General features: G+C 39.8%; 1 protein-coding gene across 1 annotated transcript in view; it reads left to right on the plus strand.

Moving 5' to 3' along the window:
* DNAH6 (dynein axonemal heavy chain 6) overlaps window positions 1–27226 on the plus strand; it is a 207358-nt gene that overhangs the window by 97940 nt on the left and 82192 nt on the right. The window contains 12 exon segments of the mRNA XM_034659452.1: window positions 444–566; window positions 4040–4222; window positions 4787–4930; window positions 9083–9304; window positions 10158–10305; window positions 12132–12289; window positions 14096–14227; window positions 16994–17165; window positions 18243–18389; window positions 18974–19047; window positions 20745–20899; window positions 23375–23606. Of these exon segments, the coding sequence (XP_034515343.1) occupies window positions 444–566; window positions 4040–4222; window positions 4787–4930; window positions 9083–9304; window positions 10158–10305; window positions 12132–12289; window positions 14096–14227; window positions 16994–17165; window positions 18243–18389; window positions 18974–19047; window positions 20745–20899; window positions 23375–23606 (1890 nt within the window).

The raw sequence follows: 27226 nt of genomic DNA on the forward strand, positions 1-27226 counted from the left end.
ATAAATTATCTCTCTGTGGTATGAATATTTGGTGAAGGGATTAGAAAAGGAATATGGACCTAATACAGCTATAAAATATTCTGGAAGATACCACCCCTGCTGTACCCATTCATCAAACATGGATTGAATGCCTACTATGTGCTAGGTATTTAGCTAGGTATGAGATATAAAAATGGAAAAGTAAAGAAGGTAAAAGCAAAGAGGAGGAAAAAGAAATAACTCCACCCTCCCATAAGGATTTGACATTATCCTTTTATGGGTTTTTTTTACCTTATGCCTCACTTATCTTTCCTCCTCCAGTTTTGATTACTTAAGGCTGTCTCTCTCCCTTTCATACAAAGCCTTTCAGTGTTAAGTTTAAACATGGGATCCATTAACACTGAAGGTAGATGAATTCAGAAGTATTATTAGCTATTTTTTTGTTCAACTTCCTTCAATTTTAGGTGCAAGATCTAAGGGTTGCCTCTCCTGCGACAGTCAGTCGATGTGGAATGGTGTTTGTGGACCCTGAAGAACTGAAGTGGATGCCTTATGTTAAAACGTGGATGCAGAGTATTTCTAAAAAAGTAAGTGCAACCAGATACGGCACAACATATCCGTCTGTCAGGATGGGGGCCCTGGCATGCCCAAACTGCAGTAAGTCAAGAGACCTCATTGTGCTTCTTGGAGGGAATTCCAGCATTGTACCTAGTGCCTCTCCCTAAGAATTCTTGAGCTCCTCCAGAAATGCTTATATCCCCCCGAATCTGTCCGCGTTATCTGTTACCTCTGCCTGCCAAGCTGCCTAGCCACTCAATTCCTGCCCACTCTGTCTGGCTTCTCCCCAGATTGGTTCCCCTCCCGTACAAACACAAACTGCTTCCATAAGTCCCCCAAACACAGCTAGAACAGGCTGGGGCATTAACAAAAGACTTTCCAGAAGGCTTGGGATCATGGGAGGGAATCACAGTGAAGAAAAAGAACATTTCAGTCTAGGCACTGTCATTGTTTTTAGATTGTAGGAGCCCCTAACACCTCTGAGAGAGAAGAAAACCAGTTTCCCTCTCACCCAATCTTAGGTCTATGACCCAGATGTATTTTAACCTCAGAGGAAATATTCCACGTTAGTATATGGGACAAGTCAGGTCTATATCACCTTCTGCACCCTCTCCCTTCTAAAATAAGAGTTCTCTTTGCCTTAGCTTAACAAGGGATCTTTTGAAGTGTTGTGACCCATCCCAGCCCCCACTCCATACTCTCTCTCCAGAGAGAGTCATCTTTCTGCCTCCCCCCCAAAGATGAATCACAAAACTATTGCTTTCTTCATTCTTAGGCATCAACATTTGAACAATAATATGTTCTAGTTTCAGAGTACATTATTAAAGAAAATAACTTTCAGAATTGAGACTATATCATGAACTACCACAAGATTTTAAAACTACCCAAATTTACTTTTTTTTTTAAATTAATAGGCTGTTTTACTTAGGGCACTTTTAGGTTTATAGAAAAGTTTAATGGAAAATACAGAGCATTATCATATATTCCTTCTCCTCCAAACATAGTTTTTCCTATTAACATCCTCCATTGGTGTGGTACATCTGTTAAAACTGAGTTGTTAAAATTGACAAAACATTACTGATACATTACTACTAACAGAGTGCATAGGTTACATTAGGGTTCACTTTCTGAGTTGTACAATTCTGTGGGTTTTGACAAATGTATAATGTCATGTATCCACCCTTACAATATTATACATAATAGTTTCACTGACTTAAAATCTGTGCTCTACCTATTCATTCATCCATACCCCCTCCCAACCCCTGGCAACCACTGATCTTTTTACTGTTTCCATAGTTTTGCCTTCTCCAGAATGTCATGTAATTGGAATCATACGGTATGTAGCTTTTTCAGATTCGCTTCTTTCACTTAATAATATGTTTTTAAGTTTCCTCTATGTCTTTCTATGGCTTGATAGCTCATTTCTTTTTGGTTCTGGATAAATTCCATTGTGTGGATTTACCAAGTTTATCCCTTTACCTGCTGAAGGACATCTTGATTGCTTCCAGGTTTTGGCAGTTACGAAGAAAGCTCCTAAAAACATCTGTGTGCAGGTTTTTGTGTAGACATAAGTTTTCAGTTCATTTGGGTAAGATACCTAGGAGTCTGATTGCTGGATCATGTGCTAAAATTTAATTTAGCTTTATAAGAAACTGCCAGTTTGTCTTCCAAAGTGCTGTACCGTTTTGCATTCCCACCAGCGATGAATGAGAATTCTTGCTGCACATCCTCACCATCACTTGGTGATATTGGTGTTTTAGATTTTCGCCATTCTAATAGGTATATCTCGTTGTTTTAATGTGCATTTCTCTAATATGTGATCACAAGTGCCTTTTCATATGCTTATTTGGCATCTGTATATCTCCTTTTGTGAGGTGCCTATTCAAATCTTGCTCATTTTTTATTGGGTTGTTTCCTTTTTTTGAGTTTTATGAGTTCTTTGTAATTTTTGGGATACAAGTTCTTTGTCAAGTATGTATTTTGTAAAAATTTTCTCCCAGCCTGGCTTGTGTTTACATTCTCTTAACAATCTTTCACAGAACACAAGTTTGTAATTTTAATGAAGTCCAACTTATCACATTTTCTTTCATGGATTCAGCTTTTGGCATTGTATCTGAAACCCATTTCCAAACCTAAGGTCACCCAGATTTTCTTATCTGTTATCTTCTAGAAGTTTTATAATTTTGCTTTTTACATTTAGGTCTGTGATCTATTTTGAGTTAATTTTTCTGAAAGGTGTAATATCGGTGTCTACATCCATATTTTTTTGCATGTGGATGTCCAGTTTTTCCAACACCATATGTTGAAAACATCATCCCTTCTCCATTGGATTGCCTTTGTTCCTTTGTCATAGATCAGTTGACTACATTTCTATGGGTCTATCTCTGGGCTCTCTGCTCTGTTCCATTGACCTATGTGCCTGTTCTTTTGCCAGTATCACACTGTCTTGATTACCGTAGATTTTTAGTAATTCCTGAAGTCAGATAATGTCAGTCTTCCAACTTTGTCCTTCAACAATGTGCTGACTATTTTGGGTATTTTACCTCTCCGTATAAACTTTATAATCAGTTTGCTGATACGCACAAAATAACCTGCTTGTGTTTTGATTCAGACTACGGTGAATCTATGGATCAAGTTAGGAAGTGCTGACATTTTTACAATATTTGATCTCGCCGTCCATACACATTGTATATCTTTCTGTTTACTTAGTCATCTCTATCTTCTTTCATCAGAGTCTTGTAGTTTTCCTTATTTAGCTCTTGCACATATTTTGTTGGAATTATACCTGAGTATTTCATTTTTTGTGCTAATATAAATGGTGTTATATTTTCCATTTCAAATTCCAATTATTCATTGCTGGTATATAGGAAAGCAATTGACTTCTCTATCTTAACCTTGTATCCTGTAACCTTGCTATAAGTGCTTATTAGTTCCAGGAGTTTGGGGTCAATTCTTAGTCATTTTCTACATAGACAATCATGTCATCGTGAACAAAGACATTTTTTTTCTTCCTTCCCAGTCTTTGTACTCTTTATCTCCTTTTATTGCCCTACTGCATTAGCTAAGACTTCCAGTACAATGTTAAATAGGAATGGTGAGAGGGGCTACATTCTTTTTAAAACTTTGGAAATTATTCCTTCTCCTTACATTGATATTTAAATTGCTGTTTTTATGTTTCTCATTTTTAATTGTTCTTAATTATAAGCCTGCATGAAATATATATTGACAGGTAACAAATGATTATAAAATAAACACCTGTGTACCCATTACCAGATCAAGATGTAGGACATTGTTCACTACCCAGAATCTCCTCCATATGTCTCTTCCAAATCATAGATTTTTTAAAAAATTTCAATTTGTTTCATATCTTGTGATGTTTATACCCTTTAATCTAAAAGTCACAGAATATATTGTAATACACAGATTTAAACTAACCCATTTCTAAATTTAATTACATATTTCATCTGGTCTTACTGAAATATTATGTTTGTATGATTTTCAGCTCAATGAGGAAACCCAAGAATATATATTGAAACTTTTCCAACGTTATGTTGATGATGGTTTATATTTTATCAATAAAAAATGTGGCCAAGCAATCCCACAAGTGGACATCAGCAAAGTTACTACACTCTGTTGCTTATTGCAGTCTTTGATACTTGGGAAGGATGGAGTTAATTTGACAATGGTATGAAAGGTTTTTCTCACTGCTAGGAGTGAGTTAGCTTCTAAAGTTAGTAAAATGAGATTGTTGTATAGATGCTTTGCAAATAGATAACTAAATTCTCTGTAAAATGATCATTTGATTTTCAGGTTAATTTTTTAGGGGAGTAATGATTGTGAATAGATGCATAGAATCTCAAAATTGGAAGGAATGTGAGTGAACCTATAGTTTACGCTTGTACTCAGTGTTTAAATTCCCTGGTTTGCAACACATTCTGCAACACATTCCCAGTATGTGCCTGTTTAGCAGCTGCTTAAATACCTTCATGCAGATATAAACAAAGTGATAATAGTCCACTGAAAGACAACCTTGAGCTTTTTTCCCTACATACCCTTTGCCATTCATTTTCTTGTACTAGTATAAAACATTGCTCTGTTAACTATTGAGTCAACTATAAGAAACATATACTGTACCCTTTTTAAAAATGCATGAGTCTAGACAAAAGACAACAATCTTCAGGCTTTGCAATTTAAGGATTCTTTATGTTAACAGATAAAATACTAAAATTCTTTTTCTTTGTTCTTTCAGGAACAAGCAAAACTGAATACAATGCTATGTCAGACTTTTGTATTCTGTTATTTATGGTCTTTGGGTGGTAATCTAACTGAAAACTACTGGGATTCTTTTGATACGTTTATTAGAACACAATTCGATGATAATCCTGATGCCAGGGTAAGAGCCAAATAAATTTCATTTTAACATAATAACTCTGAATCATTAAAATGAAATTTCAAGTCTAAAATTTTGAAACTTAGTTCTACTGCAAATAAAAATCCTTCGCTAAAAGAGTTTCTAAAATTATTCACTTTTTTAAACCATAGATAGTATTTATTGTATTAAAATTTTTAAGAATCCTCTCCCAGCCATATGAAGAAAGTAAGGTATAAAAGAATATAAAAACTCCCTACCATAAACAAATATTGAATTCTAGTTAGTACATTTATTTTTCACGGTGTTATGGTTTGACAATTCAGAAATTACTTTCTATACATTCTAAGATTGAGCAAATGAATAAATATGTTGAGGATAATGTTCTCACAGTTAGAAAAAGGATTTACAAATATGGAAGGGGAGAGATTAGAAGACACCTGTTTTCATGCATTGGAATTGGAAGTCTTGGTACTCATAGATCAAAAAATGTATATACATATATGAAAATTAATACATATATGCATACGTACATAAATTTCATAGTTCTGTGTACTGTTAGGAACTAGAAGAAAGGACTCCTCAAGAGCAATGAGCATACCTAGTATGTTAATTTCTAAATACTGTTCTCCATGAAAGGGAACCAAACCTCCTTAATTAAATAGCTGAATCCAGGAGTAGGACAGGGGAAAGTACAAAATGAGCCTAGAACATCTTCTTATGGCAGGTAGCAAAGAAGTGCTCAAAGAATGATCACACATGTCAAAAGAACACAGCAGCCAGTTTGAGGGACTCCCACTGACCAAATTTGAACAGATTTGAACATCAAAATAAATAATAATAGTATGAGATTACAAGCCTTTGCATGAAATAAAAATCTATGAGTTGGTACTCATAACAGAAATATACCTGAATAAATAAGTAAATGGGGGAGAAGGAAGAACACCTTCTCACAGAAGAATGCCATTTAATCTATATAGGAGAAATTAGATAGAGTTAGAAAGTCATTACTTTGCAGCCATCATAGTGATAATTGATTTAGGCAAGAATCATCAATGGATGCTTAAACTAGTGGGTGAAGGCTTGATGACAAACAAATTTACATAGTGTCAAAGTATCTCCTACAAATTATTGATTAATTACAAAGAGAAAAACAGTATTGTTATAGTAAAGAAACCTTGCAGACACTACTTTAAGAAATCAATTTAATCTCATCAGTATTAGGACAATCCGGTGCCTCTTGATACAGAGCACTGAGGACACAACCTCACTTGTGTAGTACTCCTTTCAAACATGCACGACCTGAATCTAATTATGGGAATACACCTGGAATACCCAAATTGAAGAGCATTCTATAAAATAAACTGCCCTATATTCTCCAGCAGTGTCTGTCATGGGAGACAAGGAAAGCTGAGGAACTATTCCAGATGATGAGACTTAAGAGATGAAACTAAATACAATGCATTATCCTGTATTGGATCTTAGACTGGGGAAATTATAGCTTAAGCGGCATTATTAAAAACACTGGCAATATTTGAACTTGGAATGTAAATTCGGTAATAACATATCACTATTCAGCTTTCTGACTTTATTTTACTGTGATTATATAAGAACACATTCTTGTTCTTTAGGAAATGCACACTCAGTTATTTAGAGTAAGGTGGAAGAGTGTATAGTTAACTCTCACAGAGTAGAAAAAGCAGTAATAAAGCAAAGGGGGGAAAATGTGAACAACCAGTTAATTTAGATAAAGAATATATAGAGTACTTTGCACTGTTCTTTTAACTTTTCTTTAAGTTTTAAATTATAGAAAAGTAAAACGTTAGCAAAAGAAGAAAAAAATTCTCTAAGAATCTGAGCTCTGTGGATTAGGACCTTCTAGTAGATATGAAACCCTTCTGGATCCCCAAGATGATTGTATCATAATTGGACAGGATGGGTCATTTTAAGTACAATTGGGAATTTGAGACAGACAGATCCCTTTCGGTCAAGAGAAATGACCTGGGATCACCAAAGGGCAGTAGAAAATGGTCTGAAGCAAGCATTCAGTATTCATTTCAACAAATATTTATTAGAAATCTGTTATGTGGTAGGCACCATTCTGTATACTGGGGCTAACTCAAGTAAATAAAGAGTGTGGTATTAGAACAAGGGTAGACAGATCAGTGACTTATCTCAGAGGACAGTGGAGGTATGGCCCGTATTGATGGGGAAGGGGAAGAAAGGAGCATTCTGAGGTTCTGAATAAGTTCTACATCATGATCCAGGAGTCATTACACTGATATTTACATATGCAAAAACACCTGAAACTGGACACTTAAAAATCTGACAAAAGATCTTACATCTCAAAAGCTTTAAAAAAAAAAAAAAAGAATAAGATAGAAAATAGAGTGAGGGGCACCTGGGTGGCACAGCGGTTAGGTGTCTGCCTTCGGCTCAGGGTGTGATCCCGGCATTGTGGGATCGAGCCCCGCATCAGGCTCCTCTGCTATGAGCCTGCTTCTTCCTCTCCCACTCCCCCCTGCTTGTGTTCTCTCTCGCTGGCTGTCTCTCTCTCTGTCGAATAAATAAATAAAATCTTTAAAAAAAAAAAAAAGAAAAAGAAAATAGAGTGAATTGCAGACAGTAGGGGTAAATATTATACATATTTGCAGACACACATATGTTTATATGTACTAGGTCACCATGTAAAGTGGATTTCTTATTAAGAGTTGCTGTCAAATGAGCTTGAAACAACTGTTCTGCACAGCTGCCAGATGAACTTTCTGAAATACAATCTAATCATGTCACCCACCTGCTTAGAATCCTTCACTGAATTCTTGCTCCAAGCTCTTTAAGAAGTGAAGCTGGGGCAACTGGGTGGCTCAGTCGGTTGAGCGTCTGACTCTTAGTTTTGGCTCAGGTCCTGATCTCATGGGTCATGGGATCCGTGAGGCAGGAGTCTGCTTGAATATTCTCTCCCTCTGCCCCTTTCCCCACTCTCACTTGCTCTCTGTCTCTCTAAAATAAATAAATAAATTTTTTTTTTTTTTTAAGTAAAGAAAAAGTCAGGGCTCCTGGGTGGCTCAGTCGGTTAAGTGTCTGCCTTCAGCTCAGGTCATGGTCTCAGGGTCCTGGGATGGAGCCGTGTACCCGGGCTCCTTGCTCAGTGGGGAGCCTGCTTCACCCTCTCCCTCTGCCTGCTGCTCCCCCTGCTTGTGCTCTCTCTCTCTGTCAAATAGATAAATAAGATCTTTTTTTAAAAATTAAGAAAAAAGGAAAAAGAAAAAAGAGAGAAAGTGAAGTTTTCATAACCTGGCCCTGTCTGTGTTCCCAGATTCATCTCTCACTGTACGTATTGCTCTTGTATTTCCCAGTATGCATGGCACTTGCCGTTTCTTCAGCCTTCTCTTCACCCTCCTTCCCCATCCCATTTTTTTTTTTTTTGCCCATAGCACTCCTCCTTGTCCTTCAGGTCTGAACTATAGCATCACCACCCCTTGGAAGCTTTCCTGAATCCCCAGCCACCACCGTAAAACTCCCTTGCAAGTAGAAATGAGTCATCCTGCCTTTGTAAATGTACTAACTCATTGGAATCTTAATTCTCTGTAATATTAACTGATATGTTTGTGTTCCCCCATGTGAATTTCAAGGTCATTGAAGGCAGAGACGGGGGTCTCATTCAGCATTCGCCTCTACCACCAAGTACAGTAGTCTACAAGGAGTAAGCCCCTGAATGTTGACTTGAATTGAAAATGCTTTACAATTCTAATCTAACATGTCTTTTTTTTTTTTAAGATTTTATTTATTTGAGAAAGAGAGAAAGAGAGTGAGAGAGTACGAGCTGGGGGAGGGGGCAGAGGGACAGGCAGACTCCCTGCTGAGTGAGGAGCCCAACACCGGGCTCAATCCCAGGACCCTGAGATCATGATCTGAGCCAAGGTCAGACACTTAACTGACAGAGTCTAACAGGCTCCCCCTAATCTAAAGTTTTAATATAATCAATATATCATGTTTTTTGTGCATTGTATTGCATGGTTATACGTATTGGACTCTGATACCTAAACAACTATTTCTCTACAAAGAAAAAAGAAACCCAAATACATTCACATTCTATGACTGCCTTTGTTTATGTGTGAATTTTTCTGTTGCTGCGTGGCAATCCTACTGAAAGCTGTATTTGATTTTCTACTTCAGCTTCCCAGTTCTGGCGATCTGTGGAGCATTTACATGGACTTCGACACCAAACGGCTGGATCCCTGGGAACGAATCATACCCACCTTTAAGTACAGCCGAGACGTTCCTTTTTTTGAAACGCTTGTCCCCACAACTGACACAGTGCGCTTTGGGTATCTAATGGAAAAACTGTTGGCAGTCAGGCATTCAGTGCTGTTTACGGGAATAACTGGAGTTGGCAAGGTAGGAAACCTATCTGGAGCGAGAAGTTCTGTCCAAAAATGAGGGCATGGTGGACTTAGAATTATAAGCCCCAGAAATAACACATTATTTTTCAGAGGAAATTCTTTTGAATTTTGATCATTTTTAGGAAGAATGTAATTATGCTGAATCTATATCTATCTTGGGAATTACTGCAAAGTTTGCCAGTTCCTGAACAAATCCTTGGGTCAATACCACATAAATCAGAGGACCCTGTGGAGCAGCATTTTGGGTTTGGGGGCTTTGATGTCGTATCTCTTGGAATTTCTGAGGCTGCCCCTACACAGGTTAGGGTGGGAATTGGTCAGAACAGTTTGTGTCCCCAATGGACTGTTGATAAATGTCAGTCTGTCCCCTCCTGCCCATTTACTTCTACCTGACACAACAATGGAGTTTGGAAAAAGCAGAGTATAGAGGGAAATATTGATTGTTTGGTCTTCTTGGCTTGGAGGGAGTCCGCATAAACAGAGACGCGCTATTGACCCTCTAAATTATTTCATTTGTTTCTTCTCTTTTTTCCCCCCTCTACGTTATTTCTAAAAGAAGTTTGGGTTCTTCTAGGACTTGTGCTATCAAATTGACTTGGATAGGAACCAAGATGGACTTTGGTATAAAACTAAAATAAAAACTTTTGCTAAGATAGAGCTGGTTAGAATATCTCATTGGCTCTGATAAATATAATTAAATGGAATCTCCAGAAAGAAAGTAGACATTTCGATCTAGCTTTAACCTATCTCCTTTATCCTGTTTCTTACTCACTGTACTGGATTATTACTGATGTGGACAACTGAAAGATATATCGCATATATATATTAACATATTTTTTAATTTAAAGTCTGTCATTGCAAAAGGATTGTTGAATAGAATTCAGGAATCAGCCGGCTATGTTCCTGTTTATCTAAATTTTTCTGCTCAAACTTCATCTGCAAGAACACAAGAGATCATTGAGTCAAAACTGGAAAGGAAAAGAAAAAATATACTAGGTAAGAGTGATCATTTTTATTTGTCTCACATAAATTATCTATTAAACTAATAATCACGAAAATACTGCCTGTAATAAAATTACAAATGGAAATTTTCTTTGCTTAATTTGTTTGTAAAGGTGATTCTGTGAATGGCATTCTTTCCTGTGCTGTATATCCAGATATCTTACCAGTAGCAAGCAAGCAGTTTATTTCTGTCATCACCTTCAACTCAGAACATCTTCAGTCTCTGCCTCCCTGTGGCTCTCCCTTTCCATGCATGCTTTCAAACCTACATTGATTTCCCTTTATTTAAAACAAACCAACACACAAACCACATTATATCTGGTGTACTGAGTTACCCAAACTCTGCAAGGAATTGGCATGAAACTGTCTAGGTGTTTTCTTGAGTCGGTGCTTCCAGCCAGGCTTTGTGGGAACCCCCTCACCAGCCCATATTAACTGCTTAGATAAATAGCATAACTTTCTGGTCACCTGCAGCTATTTTGAGTCGGGCCTAATGTAAAGTTTCGATCCCAAACCCAATGTAAAGCTCTTCCTCTCCTCTGTCGTGGACCTGGTTTGTGGCTCATGGTGCTGGAGCTGGAGCGGGGGATGGGGGTGTCCTTTGGCCCTTCCTGACCCTCCCTATAGGAGACTCTGGTGTATCGAGATGGGAGGAGGACAGGACAGGACAGTGTTCTCCCTAACTGGCATTATATGGGCCTCCGTGTGGATTATCCTGCTTCTCCTGCTGGTACTGTCTGTGTGGCAGGCTTGCAGGAGCAGCTCCCTGAGGGACTCCCCAAAAAGATGTGCCCAGGTCAGGCATTGGCCTCCCCATTGGAAGGTTCCCTAGTGTTGGGAATCAGGGTCTCAGCCCCCACTCAGGTGCACCCTCCAGCAGTACATCCTGCAGTTCTTGCTCCTGGGTCCACTTGGCCGGCCCACAGCCGGGTGGCGTACGAGGCAAGGTCGAGCCCAGCTGCTTTCCACGTTGTGCATTGTCTACTGGACTCTCTGTGCCAAGCTGTGGGGAGAGCAGCTGCTTTACTGCCTCCTCTCTGTTCCCTTTCTCCTACTCTGGTGGGCACAGGGCAATGGATGCCAGTCTCTCTGGTGGGAGACCCATGTCTTTATGAGTGATTCTCGTTGAGCCCCTCCCCACTTCTGTCCCGCTGCTTGGCTTCTGAGATCTGGAGGATGGAGTGGGGCACTGAGTTTGCCTTGGTTCCTTCGCTGTTGGCATGTGCCGACTGCCAGAGCGGGTGGGGTCACCTCTGCTTAGGCGGTTCTCTTTTCTCTGTCACTACACTTCTTCTTCTTCTTCTTCTTCTTCTTTTTTTGACTAGTGTGTATATTGATGTTCTCTAAGTTAAATATAGTGTTGTGAAATTCCACCATACTGGATTTCCCTTTGATGCGATCAAGATGCTTCTGAATACCCAGCCCTGTTTTACCTGTGGAAGGTGGTGCAATGGCATTTATGTAAGGAAACTTTTGGAGCGCTACTGTTTCCTGCTCTGAAAAGAAAATGCCCTTCCTCACCCCATGCCAGGCCACACAGTTGGGAAGGACAGTGGCAGTGACTGGGATTGAGAAAGATCCAGATCTGACTGGAGAGCTGGCGTCATCCTGCACCTCTGCGAGTGAAGGAGGGGGGGGCCACCAGATGGTACGGGTGTCTTAGCCCTGTTCACCTCTCCCTGCTGGGGCCCTCCTCAGTCAGAACTGAACGCATTACAACCTACGGGGTGTTCACTGAGTCCAAAGCCTTACCTGAGCTTTGTCTTACATTTTCCAATGGCAAATCTTAATTCTTAAATTAAATTCATTTTATTCCCCAGGAGCACCAGGAAACAAACAAGTTGTGATTTTCGTTGATGATTTAAACATGCCCAGACTCGATCGCTATGGCTCTCAGCCTCCAATTGAATTACTTCGGCAGTATCAAGATTTTGGTGGATTTTATGACAGAAGCAAACTCTTTTGGAAAGACATACAGGTTACTTTAGGTTTTAAATTACTTTGTGTGTTTAAATTTAAACAGTAAGGAAAGATGGTGTATTTGTTTGTTAGGGCTGCCATACAAAATAACACAGACTGGGTGACTCAAACAACAGAAATTTATTGTCTCCCAGTTGTAGAGGCTGGAAGTCTGAGATCAAGATGTCAGCAGGGTTGGTTTCTTCTGAGGTTTTGCCCCCCTGGCTTATAGATGGCTGTGTTCTCCCTGTATCTTCTCATAATCTTCCCTCTGTATCCCTCTGTATCCAAATGTCCTCTTGTTATAAAGACACCAGTCATACTGAACTAGAGCCCACCCTAATGACCTCATTTTAGCTTAATTACCTCTTTAAAGACCCTATCTCCAAGTATAGTCACATTCTGAGATACCAAGGGTTGGGCCTTCAGCATATGATTGGGAAGAGGAGGACACAACTCAACCTCTGATCTATATCCTTGTTGCTTTTCATATGTGAGTTAATTTATTTGATCTGTATTAAATTCTTGCCCTGTTTTTTTTGGGAGATTCAGGAACAAGTGAGATAGGCCCACCTCCCCAAGGGCTCAGCTTCAGGGGGTCGATGGGCACATGCATTTATAATGCAGGTTGATGAGTGGGGAGAAGCTGGAGGGAGGCAGGGCGGGCACTGGCTGAGGATGAGAGAAGGGTTCCTAGAAGAGATGATGCTGGAACAAGATTTTGCAGTCAGAGCTTGGCAGAGCAAGGGAAGGGAGCATTTTACATCTCAAAACAGGGAGTGTGGAACACCACGGTGCTGTGGAATGTGGGTGCTGAAGTGGCAGGAGATGCAGACGTCAGCCCAGGGGGCCATGGTGCCATGACAAGGAGTGTGGATTTATCCTCTAAGACATGCACAGGCTCTAGAGGAACTGTTAGGGAAAGATTCCCTTGGCCGCCGGGGAGGGGTGGTCTAAGAGGAGGCAAGACCAGAGGCAAGGACAATATCACGTATTGGTCAGTTGAAAATGTTATGACCAACGTCTCGTAGGAACGTAACTCTGTAGTTCCCCCAGGAGCAATGGTTCCGTGTGTGTTAATTCAGCATTCCAGTGATTTTATAGAACATTACTAACACAAATAACAAGAATCGACTATACTTCATATTTGTTGAACGAGTGTCTTTTTAACCTAACATACAAATTCTTTTTTTTTTTTTAAGATTTTANTCCAGTGATTTTATAGAACATTACTAACACAAATAACAAGAATCGACTATACTTCATATTTGTTGAACGAGTGTCTTTTAACCTAACATACAAATTCTTTTTTTTTTTTAAGATTTTATTTATTTATTTGACAGAGAGAGACACAGCCAGCGAGAAAGGGAACACAAGCAGGGGGAGTGGGAGAGGAAGAAGCAGGCTCCTAGCAGAGGAGCCTGATGCAGGGCTCGATCCCAGAATGCCGGGATCACGCCCTGAGCCAGGCAGACACTTAACGACTGAGCCACGTAGGCGCCCCCTAACATACAGATTCTTAACCATTTTTTAAGATTACATTTTTACCTAGGTGTATTTCTACAAAGAGATGCATTAGCTGAGTGACCTTGAGCCACTTAACCACCCAAGGTCTTGATTTTTTTCATCTGCAGAATGAGGGTGACGGTAGTGATCCCCTGAGTGGTTGTGAGGATTAAGTCACATAATGTATAGGAATTACGTAAGGTAATGCTGTCACAGGGTAGGTCCTCAAAAAAGTGTTGGTGCTGCGTCCTGCCACCGGTATGGGCAGCTGTTGTCTCTTGCTTGGCTGGGTGACTCGCATGGCTTTCTTCCCACCCAGGATGTCACCATTGTATCAGCATGTGCACCCCCAGGCGGAGGCCGCAACCCTGTGACCCCCCGCTTCATCCGACACTTCAGCATGCTGTGCCTTCCCCTGCCCTCAGAGCACAGTCTGAAGCAGATTTTTCAGGTAAGTGTGAATTTAAACCTAGGCAAGAGGGGAAAATTCTCCCCATCAGAATAGGTCGGTGAGTTTCTGAGGAGAGCATCTGTCCCATTCCAGAGCAGAAAGCAGGTAAACACAGGGGCCTGTGGGCAGCAGCTGACGGGCATCACTGCCTTCTGAGTCTGCGGCCCCAGAGATAGTTTCAGCACTGCAGAAAGATGCCAAAGCCTTTAAGGAAGGCTGTATCTTGGGCCCTGCCGCTCAGCCCTCAGCCCTCCGCACATCTCGTCCACTCCCCTGCCCCCGCATCTACGCTCCTCTCACACCCGACCAGCTCCCCCCATAGCCTCGCACCTGACCTGGAATCCATCACCTCGCTACCACCGCCACCTCCGACAGAAACAACCACCCGTACGTCTTCACCCGTACAAACCTCCCTAAGGGGCTTCTTCCTCGTCCTTTAAATGGGAGAAATAACTGTGCCTGCCCTGTAAGTGCTTCCTTAGCAGAAGTGTTCAATAAAGCATTATTCTGAGTAGGATGATGAGAGGACAGGAAGCAGCTCGTTGAGAGCGAGCACACCATAACCAACCACAAAGGCTGAGCCTTGGGGGACAAGAATTGACAGGGAGGAACAGATCGTGGGAACAGAAGGCACACGGGCAAATGCAGTCGCGAGGCAAGAAATGGTAATGCGGGCATACAAGTACAATGAGACTGCGCTGGAGAAGCTGACTTTGCCGGTAAATCGACAAGTAGCCAAAGAGGGGCAGGGACACATTCATACATGTCTTAGTGTTTACTTACTGAAAATGTATACACCAAAAATATGCATCACTATACATTCTAAAGGTAAACTAAGCAGCACACAACAAATTAAATTGATAATGTTGTCATTAAATTAGGTGTCATTTCTAATTAGAAAGATATAAGAGCAGTAATTGAAACCAATGAGCATCTCCATGAAATAGTAACAGTGTGCTCATGCTAAAGCACCCTTCCCCCAAACCGTGGGAATTCTGGCTCTATCTTGTGTGCGTGGTCTCAACAGCTGCTTTTCAAAGTTGCCAGATATGTCGTGTAAGCCAGACCTTTGACTAGAAGACCAAGCTGCGGTCCTTAGTAAACTCTAGAATGACATGCTAATTTTAATTGATGAATATCAGTTGAGTAGCCCTTAATTTCATTTATTAAAGAAATACTATTGAGCATGTACCAGGTGCCAGACATTGGTATTACATTTTAAACAAAGAAGATGCCATCCTTGTCCTCATGGAGCTTCTACTATGGAGACAGATAATAAATGGATAAATGAACTAATATGTATTATATTAATACCATATAACTATATAATATGGTTATATATATAACTGTATTTGTAAATACAAATTTACAATGGATGGAGAATAAAAAGACTAGAATTTTAATTTTTTTATATTAAGCGTATATATAATATGGGTAGTAAAATTTTTATTTTACATATATTGGGATGCCCCTACTCAAAATGTGGGCCATACAGAGAATGGTGAATTCATGTTGGGGGCCCAAGAGGGGGCTAGCTCAAAAGATAGCCCCCATAGCCTGCTAAAACTAATGTTCAATGAGGAGGCTCATTGAAACAAATACTTCAGTTTATTTTAAAATACCTCCTATCTGAGAGCCCAAAATCTAAAGTCACAAGGACTGACTTAGATTCTGGTGCCTTTCATCACCATTGAGATGGGGATTTACCTATTTAAAAATCTATAATAATTATCCCAAGCATCTGGGGGCAGCGGGCTAGCTCATAAATATGTACTCCGAGATTGTGGCAAGTTATCTGAGAAGATGAGAGAGCCATAAGAGACACTGACAGGAGGAGTCAGGGAAGGCCTCTCTGAAGAGATGACAAGTAACCTAGAACACAGGAGTGAAAAAGTCCCTGCCAGCAGAGAGCCCTGAGGAACAGGGTGGGTGGGATATAGCTATGCAAAGACCCTGAGGAGAGGAGAGGGCCTGGGTGGTTAGGTCTGTGTGGCTAGGTCACAGTGAGCAATGAGGAAGAGGGCCAAGTGAGGGGCTGGGCGGGTGAGTCCGGACGGACAGGAGAGGGCAGTGCCTGATCTCCCTGACTGAAGGTAACTGAAGGGACACAGGCGTGGAAGCGGAGAGGCCAGTAGGAGAAGGAGGGGCTGAAGAAGCCAGGATGAAAGAGTCAGGGCTGGAAGGGGGTGATGTCTGGGAAGGAGAGAGATTCCAGACATGCTTTCAAGCTTGCCCGTGCGGGGGGCGGGGAGAGATATGACTTGCGAGTTCCTGATCTGAACACAGGGTAGGGCTGTATGCTGAGATCAGGAAGCTGAAGGGGGGCAGGTTGTAGTTACAAGTATGTTGCTCTTTAAACATACTCGGGGATGAAATCTATGGAGCTGTTGGTCAAGCACCCTAAATATCAGAGAGAGGCCCTCAGCTCATTTCCAGATGAGTGTGGGCACCCCACAATGGCCCTCTGGACCCACTGGAAGCAGAAGTCTAAATTACGTGGAGAGTAGGTTCGGTCAGTTCACTGGTCAGATACAAATGCTGCTCCGGTGTCACCGGACTATCACAGAAGTCAGGAGTGAGCCCGTTCTCGGGGACATATTCTGAAGCGAATGGCAGAGTTTTATCACCCATATTCCCTTGCACTGGCATTCGGCTTTCTGATTATTATTAGAAAAAGCATCATCAGATCTGGAGTATTGGAAAGATGATAAATTTTTGGCATTAAAAAAAAAATCTAACCCCCTCACATTCTGTTTCTGGTTCTAGGCCATCTTAAATGGCTTCCTCAGTGACTTCCCACCAGCTGTAAAACAAACTGCATCAAACATTGTAGAAGCCGCAGTTGAGATTTATAACAGAATGAGTGTTGATCTTCTGCCAACACCAGCCAAATCCCATTATGTCTTTAACTTGAGGGATTTATCCAAATGTGTACAAGGTAAGGTATGGAACCCTCATTCTCTGACCTGCACCCTCCCTTCATTTACATTCACCCCAATCTCTCAGTAGAATTGTTTGTATATGAGTGTCTGTGCCCTGCCTAGAAATCCCATTACACGTTCCCTCTTCAAGTCACCCTCCACCCCCACCCCAGCGTGATGACTTCACAGCTTCCCTCAGACCACCAGCATCCCCTTCCATTTCTTGCTCCCAGCTGATGACCTTTTTATTTCACCGAAAAAAAAAATAGAAGAAATCGAACCAGAATCGCCTCATCTTCCAATTATCCCAGACCACTTGCATCTTACCTTCCCTCCAGCTGCAGTGGCTGAGTTGTCCCTGCTCCGGTCACGTGCCAGTACCCTCTCTGACACATTCAGTGTCCCTCTCCGCTTCAGCCTACTCAAGGATTTTGCTCTTATGTTGTACAGTTCATCCTGTCTGCCATGTATACCTATGTGTAGAGTAAATATTCTCCCTGTCCCCCTCTGCTCTGTGTTGTGAGAAGTGAAGGGCCCCCAGAGAGAATGAACACTTCAAGGACTGCTGTACATCACTGCTTCTGTTGTAACTTTGTTTACAATTATGGTTTATATTAATGCAAAGAGTAATCGGAGTAATTTTGAATAGAAGCCAGAAGGACGAAGGGCATTGGTGAGGACTGAACATTGGGAAAGAATGAGAGAGGGAATTGGTGTTCTGAAAACAGTATAAAGGTCAGGGGTGGGGGTGGGGGGAGTTATTAGATAGATAAAGAGATGCGACACTCCTCACTTAACATGTTGCAACCCAGTATACTAATGAGATGAACATAGCCTATACTGGCAAGTCCGACTGTGTTCAGTGAAAGAAACATCACAAAACAAGAAAAAGGGTTTTGTCAGATAATGTGTCCAGTTTTGCTTTCAAAAAGTGAGATCCCCATTATTCTCTGTGTGTATACCCAGTAGGAAGGCACCCACTTCTGGGAGTGTGGGGATAAAGCTGGACTTCAGCGGGATTTTCTAATTAATTAAACTGTTACTAGATATTTCACAAATGTAGAAGTTTCCTTTTCCTCTTTCTTAAAAAACAGGTATCCTCCAGTGTGATCCAGGAACAATAAGAGAAGAAATACAGATATTTAGACTCTTTTGCCATGAATGCCAAAGAGTTTTCCATGACCGTTTGATTAATAATGAAGATAAACACTATTTCCATACGATTTTGACAGAAATGGCCAGTAAATATCAATCATTATTTACCTGTTCTTTTTCTTTCTTTGGGGGGGGACCTAGAAAAGCAATTTTTCTATAAAGAAAAATTAAATGAGCTTAGATAAGGTAAAGCAAAATGAATTTTTAGTCATTCATGGGTAAAAGCTTTTCAATGATTCAAGTATGTAGAAATATATGAAATATTAGGAAAATCATTAAAATTCAGGAAGAGTTAAAATTTTAAATTCAGTATGAAATTTTAAGTAGAAAAGGGAAAGTAGGAGAACCAGCATTTTGTTTGGTAAGAAGCCAGGATATCTCTAAAGTACCTCTTATTTATTAAATATGTATTATTTAATAATTTCTTAATTTTAATTTTTAATAATATTATTTAATAAAATGTTTATTAATGTTAAACATTCTTAATCTTAAATCCAGGAGATTATCAACCAAACTAAAATGGTATGGTGTCAACATGGCTTTCTCTCTACTTTCATTTACTAGTTAAGCCTTCTAAGTAAAGTAACGGCTGATATTATTCTGTATATCTTATTGAAACACTGCATTTAAGCTTATTATATATTACAATTTAATTTTGTTTTTTGAATAGACAAACATTTTGGAATTGCAATTGGCCTGGAATATTTTTTGAATAGACCCATCATCTTTGGAGACTTTATTAAGGCAAGTATGTTGAACTGACTTGACTACATTTGGAGATAAATAAAGCACTTACTATCTTACAGTTCAATTTCATATTCAACAAGAACTTTGCGTCTGTGAAGATGAGAGATCTAGACCAGGGATCAACAAACTATGGCCCATAGATCAATTCTATCCCATTGTCCATTTTTGTAAATAAAATTCTATGGGAACACAGCCACGCCCATTTGACTGTGTGCTGTTTTTTTCTGTGGTTGCTTTTGCATGACAAGACGGAGTGGGATAGTAGCAACAAAGACAATAGACCTGCAAAGCCTAAAGTGATTAATCTGGCTGTTCAGAGAAACAGATGGCTGACTCCTGATCTAGTCACATTCATTTTGGTAACAGTTGGAATCAGAGACCCATCAGGTTTTTGATTTGGAAGGAAGCAGAGAGGGTTAGTTCCTTAACTCAGGACTGGCATCCCCCATCCTGTATTCTGTGTGGCTGTTCAGCCTGTGCCCACATACTTCCAGCAGCTCCTTAGGTAGCCTTGCTGCCCTCCTCATTTCAGGGTAGCTCTCATCAGTAGCAAAATTTTTCTTACATTGTGCTCCTCAATTTTTACCCCCAATAACATGTACCCACCAGCCCTAATTTTACCTTCTAGAACCTTGAATACGTCTTCCATCTAACCAGCCTACCTATGTTGATATGTAACCATCTCGTTTTACCAAGTTGACTCTTGTTAGGGTACCACATTCCTGCTGTCTCCAAGAGGGCAGAGGCTATGTCTGTTCTGTTCACCCTAAATCCCCAGCTTCCTGCACAGAGCTAAGGTATACAGCAGGCTCTCAATCAGTGCTGGGTAAGCAAAAACACGCACTTATCTTTATATTGCATGTATGCAATCACCTTATCACCCTGGTAATCTCTGACAAAAAAAAAAGATAAATAATTTATTTGTGTGCAATATATCTATTTAAATGTATTATTAAAAACAAAGTCCAAAATTTGTTTCCAGGCGCAGATTATATTTCCCGTGTGTTTCTACTGATACAATCATCAAATGGGGGAATAAAGCAAAGGGAAAAAAACAGACAGAGCCTTCTTGCATTACCTATAAGTATTTTAGTCAATGGCTCCAAATGAAAATGGCCCCAGGGCAGTTGCCACAGCAAAGAAAAGACCTCATGGACAGGACCACACAGGACCTCAAACAGGAACTCAGTTCCTTCTAGTTTTCCCCAAATTTCATTCTCCATGATTTATTTAATCAGATGACTGCTGTGTAAAAACTACATGTAGTTCTGGCATGACTGTTTATAACCATAACAGTCTGGCATGCATCATTTTCAGCCCATTTAGCTTCTCTGATGTCAACAGCCTGAGAGCAAAAGTACAAAACCAAAGTAAGTTATAGCAAGAAAAACTGGAAACCTATTTCTGAGCTCCTGTGTGAATTTTATAGCAAAGATCATTGAAATTCCAGTGTATTGTTTGAAGTTAAATGAAATGGATTTTCAGTTATCTATGAAAATCTGAGTTTCTTAGTCCCATTTCCTTGGTTTGAAACTATATATATATATAATATTATATATATATATAATATGTATGAAAATGATTACATAGTAACATGGATAAAATAATGTTCCCTCCTAAGGTTATGAATGTTGTGTATATTTCTGTATCATAATTGATCTAATTTGGTCTTTCTCCCATAAATCATCTTATAGTTTGGAGCAGATAAGATTGATCGGATCTATGATGACATGCCTGATATGGAGAAAATCGCAAATGTTCTAGAGGACTATCTTGATGATTATAATCTTATAAATCCCAAAGAAGTAAAGTTGGTGTTCTTCCAGGATGCTATAGAACATGTTTCAAGGTATAGTACTATAAGGTGCCCAATAATGCATTGATCTAATTTCTTTTGTATTAAAAGGTAAGAATTAAGTCATACAAAAATCTTTAAATAGATTGCTAGATGGACAAAGGTCTATTAGCAAATTTTGCTATAATGTAAAAGTTATTATATGTATATGTGTGTGTGTGTGAGTGTGTATATACATTTTTTTTTTTTTTAGAAAGGGGAAGAGAGAAAGAGCAGGGTGGGGAAGGGCAGAGGGAGAGGGAGAGAGAGAATCTTAAGCAAGCTCCATGCCCAGTGTGGAACCCAATGCGGGGCTTGAGCTCAGGACCCTGAGATCATGACCTGAGCTGAAATCAAGAGACGGACACCTTTACCAGGTGCTCCAGCTCCGCTTCTGTGCCCACTGCCTGTGTCTCTCCAGAGCGGCAGCATCGGGGTGTCCGGCTTCTCCCATGGCTCCGGCCTCCCAAGCTTGTGTCCTGAGAGTGACAGTAGAAGCCAAATGGCCTCTCACAACTTAACCTAGGAAGTCACATAGCATCACTTCTACCATACTCAGTAAGTCACGGAGAGGTGCAGGCCCACCCTGTTCATAAGAAGGGCTCAGTGGCTCTACCTCTTGACAGGATCAAAGAGCCAGGAGGACCGAAATAGCACTGCAGCCATTCTTGGACAGTACTGTGTACCAGAGAGAGGTAGGTGAATTGTCCAGAGTCCCCGAGCTAGTAGTCAAAGGCAGAGAATCACATCCAGCCTTTGACTCTAACTCGGCTGCAGGGGCCTCCACCCAAAATGGACCCAGGTGTTTCATTACAGCCCTCCAAATACTTGAAAATCGTGACCTGACTCCTCCTCGCTTTGTCTTCTCCAGGCAGATGTAACCCAGATCTTCCACTATTGCCTGTTAGGGATTATTTCCAGCCTCAACATACTGAGTGCTTGATAATTTCTCCACATTCCACTTAAAATGTGATACCCAGGTTTGATACAGCGTTCTGTGTGACCCACAGATGAAGTGAGTGTGAGGGCAGATCTCCCATGGTCTGCTACCATAGCAAGATTGTAATGACTTTTGTTTTTTTCCCTTGTCAACTACATTTTAGTGTTGCATCATGTTACATTTGACTGTTAAATCCTAGGGCTTTTTTTTTCTATAAAAAACATACCCGCACACGAGCTCCTAACAACATGGATCCTACAGCTCACACAGGCCCTAAGCCTGCAAAGAAAAAATAATGGCAGTACTCTGTCTGAGAAACTTCCTGGAGGATAGACCAGACGATGGCAAAGTCAGCTTAATTTTATTTCTAATCTTTCTGACTTTTGTGAAAGAAAATCACCAGGCTACTCTAGGATTGCTTCAAATATTACAGGAAGAAATTAAAAGCCATTTGTAGAACAACGGAGATTTGGTTTTCAGATCCACAAAGGGCTGCCCTGAGAATACTGATGTAGACATCTTTTTCTAAAGAGGATCAGTAGTTAAGAATCAGAGTAAACAAATTTCTGCTTGTAAGAGTATTCAAATACCTACTGCTGAGTAGCAATGGAAAGGGCTTCATTATAAACATGAGTTATGGGACAATTACTGAATATTCAGTAATTTAGCAGATAGTACATTTCCATTCATTGGTGACATTTTAGACTTTTTTTTTTTTTTTTTTTTTTTTTTTTTTTTTTTTTGCATAGGGTAAGTGGAAAGCCTTCTCAACTCAGAAAAAAACTTTGTGTTTACTTTAGAGCCTGTGTTTTCAAAGGGCAATTTGCTCCAGGCTGTTTCCACCCATTACATATGCCCAAAGTTGTCACCACACTTCAAGGATGGTAAAACAGATCTCTATGAAAATGTAAGCCACTAATTAGGACAGCCATCTCTTGCCTACTACAGTAGAGAAAGTGTAACCTTGGAGGATTTCTAATGGTGGGAGTTTTCTATCTATGGATACCTAAGCTGACAGAAAGAAGAACACTGGAAGCAGAATGGACAAGTTGTTTGTTTCCAATAATCTAAGTTGAAAATAATCAAATTACTGTACATGAAACAAAGAAAGAGTAACATATAAAGTGCAAGATTTTTACAATAGTCCATATTTAATCCACTGTCAAACATGTACACATTATGGAAAACAATAGCAAAACATTATTACATATCGCTTTACCTCTCAATTTTATACCTACCTGGGTGAATGAAGAAAAATAAACAGATGATCTGATATGTCTTCTGTTGGATGTGCACTGTGATAGAGACATAACAGTGGAAATGGTGCCTAAATCATCCCTTTGCTTCCTCTAGGGGAGGAGTTGGCAAAGGATCCTAGGAAAGGAGCCAACACACTTGACTCCCTGCTCGGCCAGGAGTCTGCTTCTCCCTCACCCTCTCCCTTCCCACCTGCTCATTCTCTCTCCCTCTCTCTCTCAAATAAATAAATACAATCTTAAGGGGAAAAAAAGAAAGAAACATGAAGTCTTTCTCTGCTTTGCTGCCTGCAGGATAGCCCGCATGATCCGTCAGGAAAGAGGCAACGCCCTGCTCGTTGGAGTAGGAGGCACAGGAAAGCAGTCTCTTACAAGACTTGCAGCTCACATATGTGGTTACAAATGTTTGCAGATTGAACTGAGCCGGGGATATAATTATGACAGTTTTCACGAAGACCTGAGGAAGTTGTACAAACTGGCTGGTGTAGATGACAGAAATATGGTCTTTCTCTTCACAGACACCCAGGTATGTGTTTAAATAGCCGAAGTACAAATGTCATGATCGTGAGTGTGTTTCGAATAGTTTGTATGACGTAGTTCAAGGAACCGTTCCCTCGGATAGCAGATGTCTTACACCTTGTAAAAGACTTTTATAATACATTTTCATTTATTTTACCAACCATTGTGTTACCCTTTATATTCTGAGTAAGTAAATATGATTAAAGATTAAGGGGGTGAGAGAGGTTTAAACTTTTCTTTCAGAAGAACATAGATAGCAGAAAGTAATAAATTGTTTCTGTAGCAGTAAATATAAGGCAGTTATTCCCTAACTGAAATCAGTTAGGGAAATATGCCTTACACAAGAAAAGGAAAATTAGGATGGCTGTTTTAGGGTTAAATCAACTTTAAAATTAAAATAGGATTACATTGTTACATCTATGTCTACAGGAACCAATTTAACTGATCTGGAATTTATTCTAAAGAACATTTTCTACATTGACTATACTTGGGCATTTTAACGTTAGGGAAAATAAACTTTTGTAGAAATTAGGCAAGGAATAAAAAAGTGATAGATCTGATGCATAAATATCTTAAATTATTTTAAATTAAGTACAGTCATAAAATGGGAAAATATTTTTAACATCTGTGACATGAAGGGAATTTATATCTGAATATATAAATATTTTTGACAAATGAGAAATATCCATAGCCAAATGTATATACACCACCAGCTCTGGCCACCAACAACGATTGAGTGGAGAGTAAAGCAAGCAGAGACAGTTATCCACAGAGCAAAGCCAGTGGCCCTGCTCAGAAAGGAAACTTGGGGTACAGGTTGGCTTGAGTCAAGACCACAAAGAGAGAGCCTTTCTGGCCTTGGAGCCAGTTCTCCTGTTCCACCCTGGCAGAGAAACTAATTTGTAACTTTACCCATTGCTGAGTACAGCTTTCAGCCCACCTGACCAGGGAACCCAGCCAGAATACACAAGAAGCTGCATGGCCCATCTAACAGCCCTGCTTCCTGTCTGCAAAGCAGAACCAGAGGCTTCATCTGGCCAGAGAATTCAGTGCATAGCCTTGCTTGATTTAGGTCCCCAACAATGAGCCATGCGGGCCTTGGGTCCCACTCCACTGCCCCATCAGGACAGGTAAAGCTAATTCACAGCCTTACCTGCTACTGAGTATAGTACCCAGTCCCAGCCATCTAGGAAGCCAGGCCAGAGAATCTAGGCAACCACATAGCCCATCCTACAGCCTTGCTTGGGGAGGGAACCAAGTGAGCAGTCCTATCCAATTGTTCCAGCCAGCAGCACCCCACCCCCAACCTCAGAGCTTGGGCAGTGGCTCACCCCAAAATATATCCTGACAGCAAACCCCACCTGCTCAAGGATTGCTAGCTGACATGTCCAGGAACCCAAACTGAGCAGACTGGTGAAGAACTATCTCTGCCACTGTGAACCTGTAAAGTCTGGAAGAGGAGACCACTTACTCAAATGAGCAGATACCAATGTAAGGAATCAAGGATCATGAAAAATCAGGTAAAAATGACACCACTAAAGAAAATGAACAAAACCCTAGTAACTGACCCTTAATAAATGGAGATCTATGAACTGTCAAATAAAGAACTCAAGAATAATCCTCTTAAAGAAATTTAGTGAACTCTAAGAACACACAGACAACTAAACAAAATTGGGAAAACAATGGATGAACAGAACAAGAAATTCAGCAAAGAAAAGACACCATCAAAAAACCCAAACAGAAATCCAGAGCTGAAAAATACAATGACTGAACTGAAAAATTCAATGGAAAGCTTCAAAAGCAGACTTGACCATGCAGAAGAAAGAATCAGTCACTTAAAAGACAGGACGTTTGAAATTATCCACAGAGATGCAAAAAGAAAAAAGAATGAGTGAAAAAAGCCTACGGAACTTATAGGACATAATGCAAAGAAACACTGTCCAAATTATGAGAATTCCAGAAGAAAGGAAAGAATAAGGACCAAAATATGTATTTAAAACAATAATGGCTGAAAACTTTCCAAACCTGGAGAGAGACATGAACATCCAGATCCATGAGGCTCAAATAGATGGAACATGAACAAGGGCTACATTGAGACACATTATAATTAAATATATATAGAACCCATACAACTCAATAGCAAAAAAAAAAGAAAAGAAAAAATTCAAATTTAAAAAAATGGGCAGAGGATCTGAATAGACAGTTTTCCAAAGAAGACATGCACATGGTCAACAGGTACATAAAAATACACTCAATGTCAGTAATCATCAGAGAAGTGCAAATCAAAACCACAATGAGATATTACCTCACACAATTATATGCTAACAAATTGGATAATCTGGAAGAAATGGATAAAATCCTAGAAACATACAACCTACCATGGCTATCATCAAAAAGACAAAGGATGACAAGCGTTGACAAGGATGTGGAGAAACAGGAAACGTGCACTGTTGGTGGGAATGTAAATTGGTGCAGCCACTATGGAAAACAGTATGGAGGTTCCTCAAACACTTAAATATAGAACTACCATATGATCCAGCAATCCCACTTCTGGATATATATCCAAAGGAAATGAAAACAGGATCTCAAAGAGATATCTGGACTCCCATGTCTATTGTAGTATTATTCACAATAGCCAAAATACGGAAACAACCTAAGTGTCCATCAATAGATGAATGGATACACACACACAACTATACACACAAACACAGAGACACAAAGTGGAGTATCATTCAACCACGAGGAAGAAGGAAATCCTGCTGCTTACAACAACATGGATGAACCTTGAGGACATTATGCTAAATGAAATAGTCAACAGAGAAAAATAAATACTGTATGATATGACTTATATGTGGATCTAAAAGAAGCCAAACTCATGGAAACTGAAAGCATAGTGGTTACCAGGGGCTGGAGGATAGGGAAAATGGTGAAAACTGGTCAAAGGGTACAAACTTCCAGTTATAAGATGAATTAAGTTTAAGGATCTAATGTATAGCATGGTGACTATAGTTAACAAAACTGTATTATATACATTAATGTTATGAGGAGAATAAATCTGAAATGTTCTCACCACAAAAAAAAAAGAAATGGTAATTATGTGATGTGATGGAAGTGTTAGCTAATACCATGGTGGTAATCACGTTGCAATATAAGTGTAGCAAATCATACATTGTACACCTTAAATTTACACAATGTCATATGTCAATTATATCCAATAAAGCTGGAAAATAAATGCAAATACAGTCTTTTTAAAATGAAAAAGAAAAAGACAGGCACATCAATAGAAGAAATTTTAAAATGTAATAAAATGTGAATAGGAAGTTCCAAAAAAAAAAAAAAATCAAGGGCTTTAAACACCTGAGGAAATATTCAGCCTCACCAGTAACCAAAGAAATTTCAGTAAAGATAAATGTCAGGGGTTGGCCTTGCATACTCGCAAAGGTTAGAAATCATAATATGCAGTGCTGACAAAGGTGTCGGAAACAGGCCTTGCATAGACCTCACTTGTAAATTAGCAAAATCATCTGGAAGGTAATTGGCAATATGCAGTTAGTTAAAGCCCTTAAATTTCTCTTACTTACAATCACAGCTGCATACAAAGTTGTATGTACAAGAAAATCTAATGCA

Source organism: Ailuropoda melanoleuca, chromosome 4 (assembly GCF_002007445.2).
Source record: "Ailuropoda melanoleuca isolate Jingjing chromosome 4, ASM200744v2, whole genome shotgun sequence".
Lineage (NCBI taxonomy): Eukaryota > Metazoa > Chordata > Mammalia > Carnivora > Ursidae > Ailuropoda > Ailuropoda melanoleuca.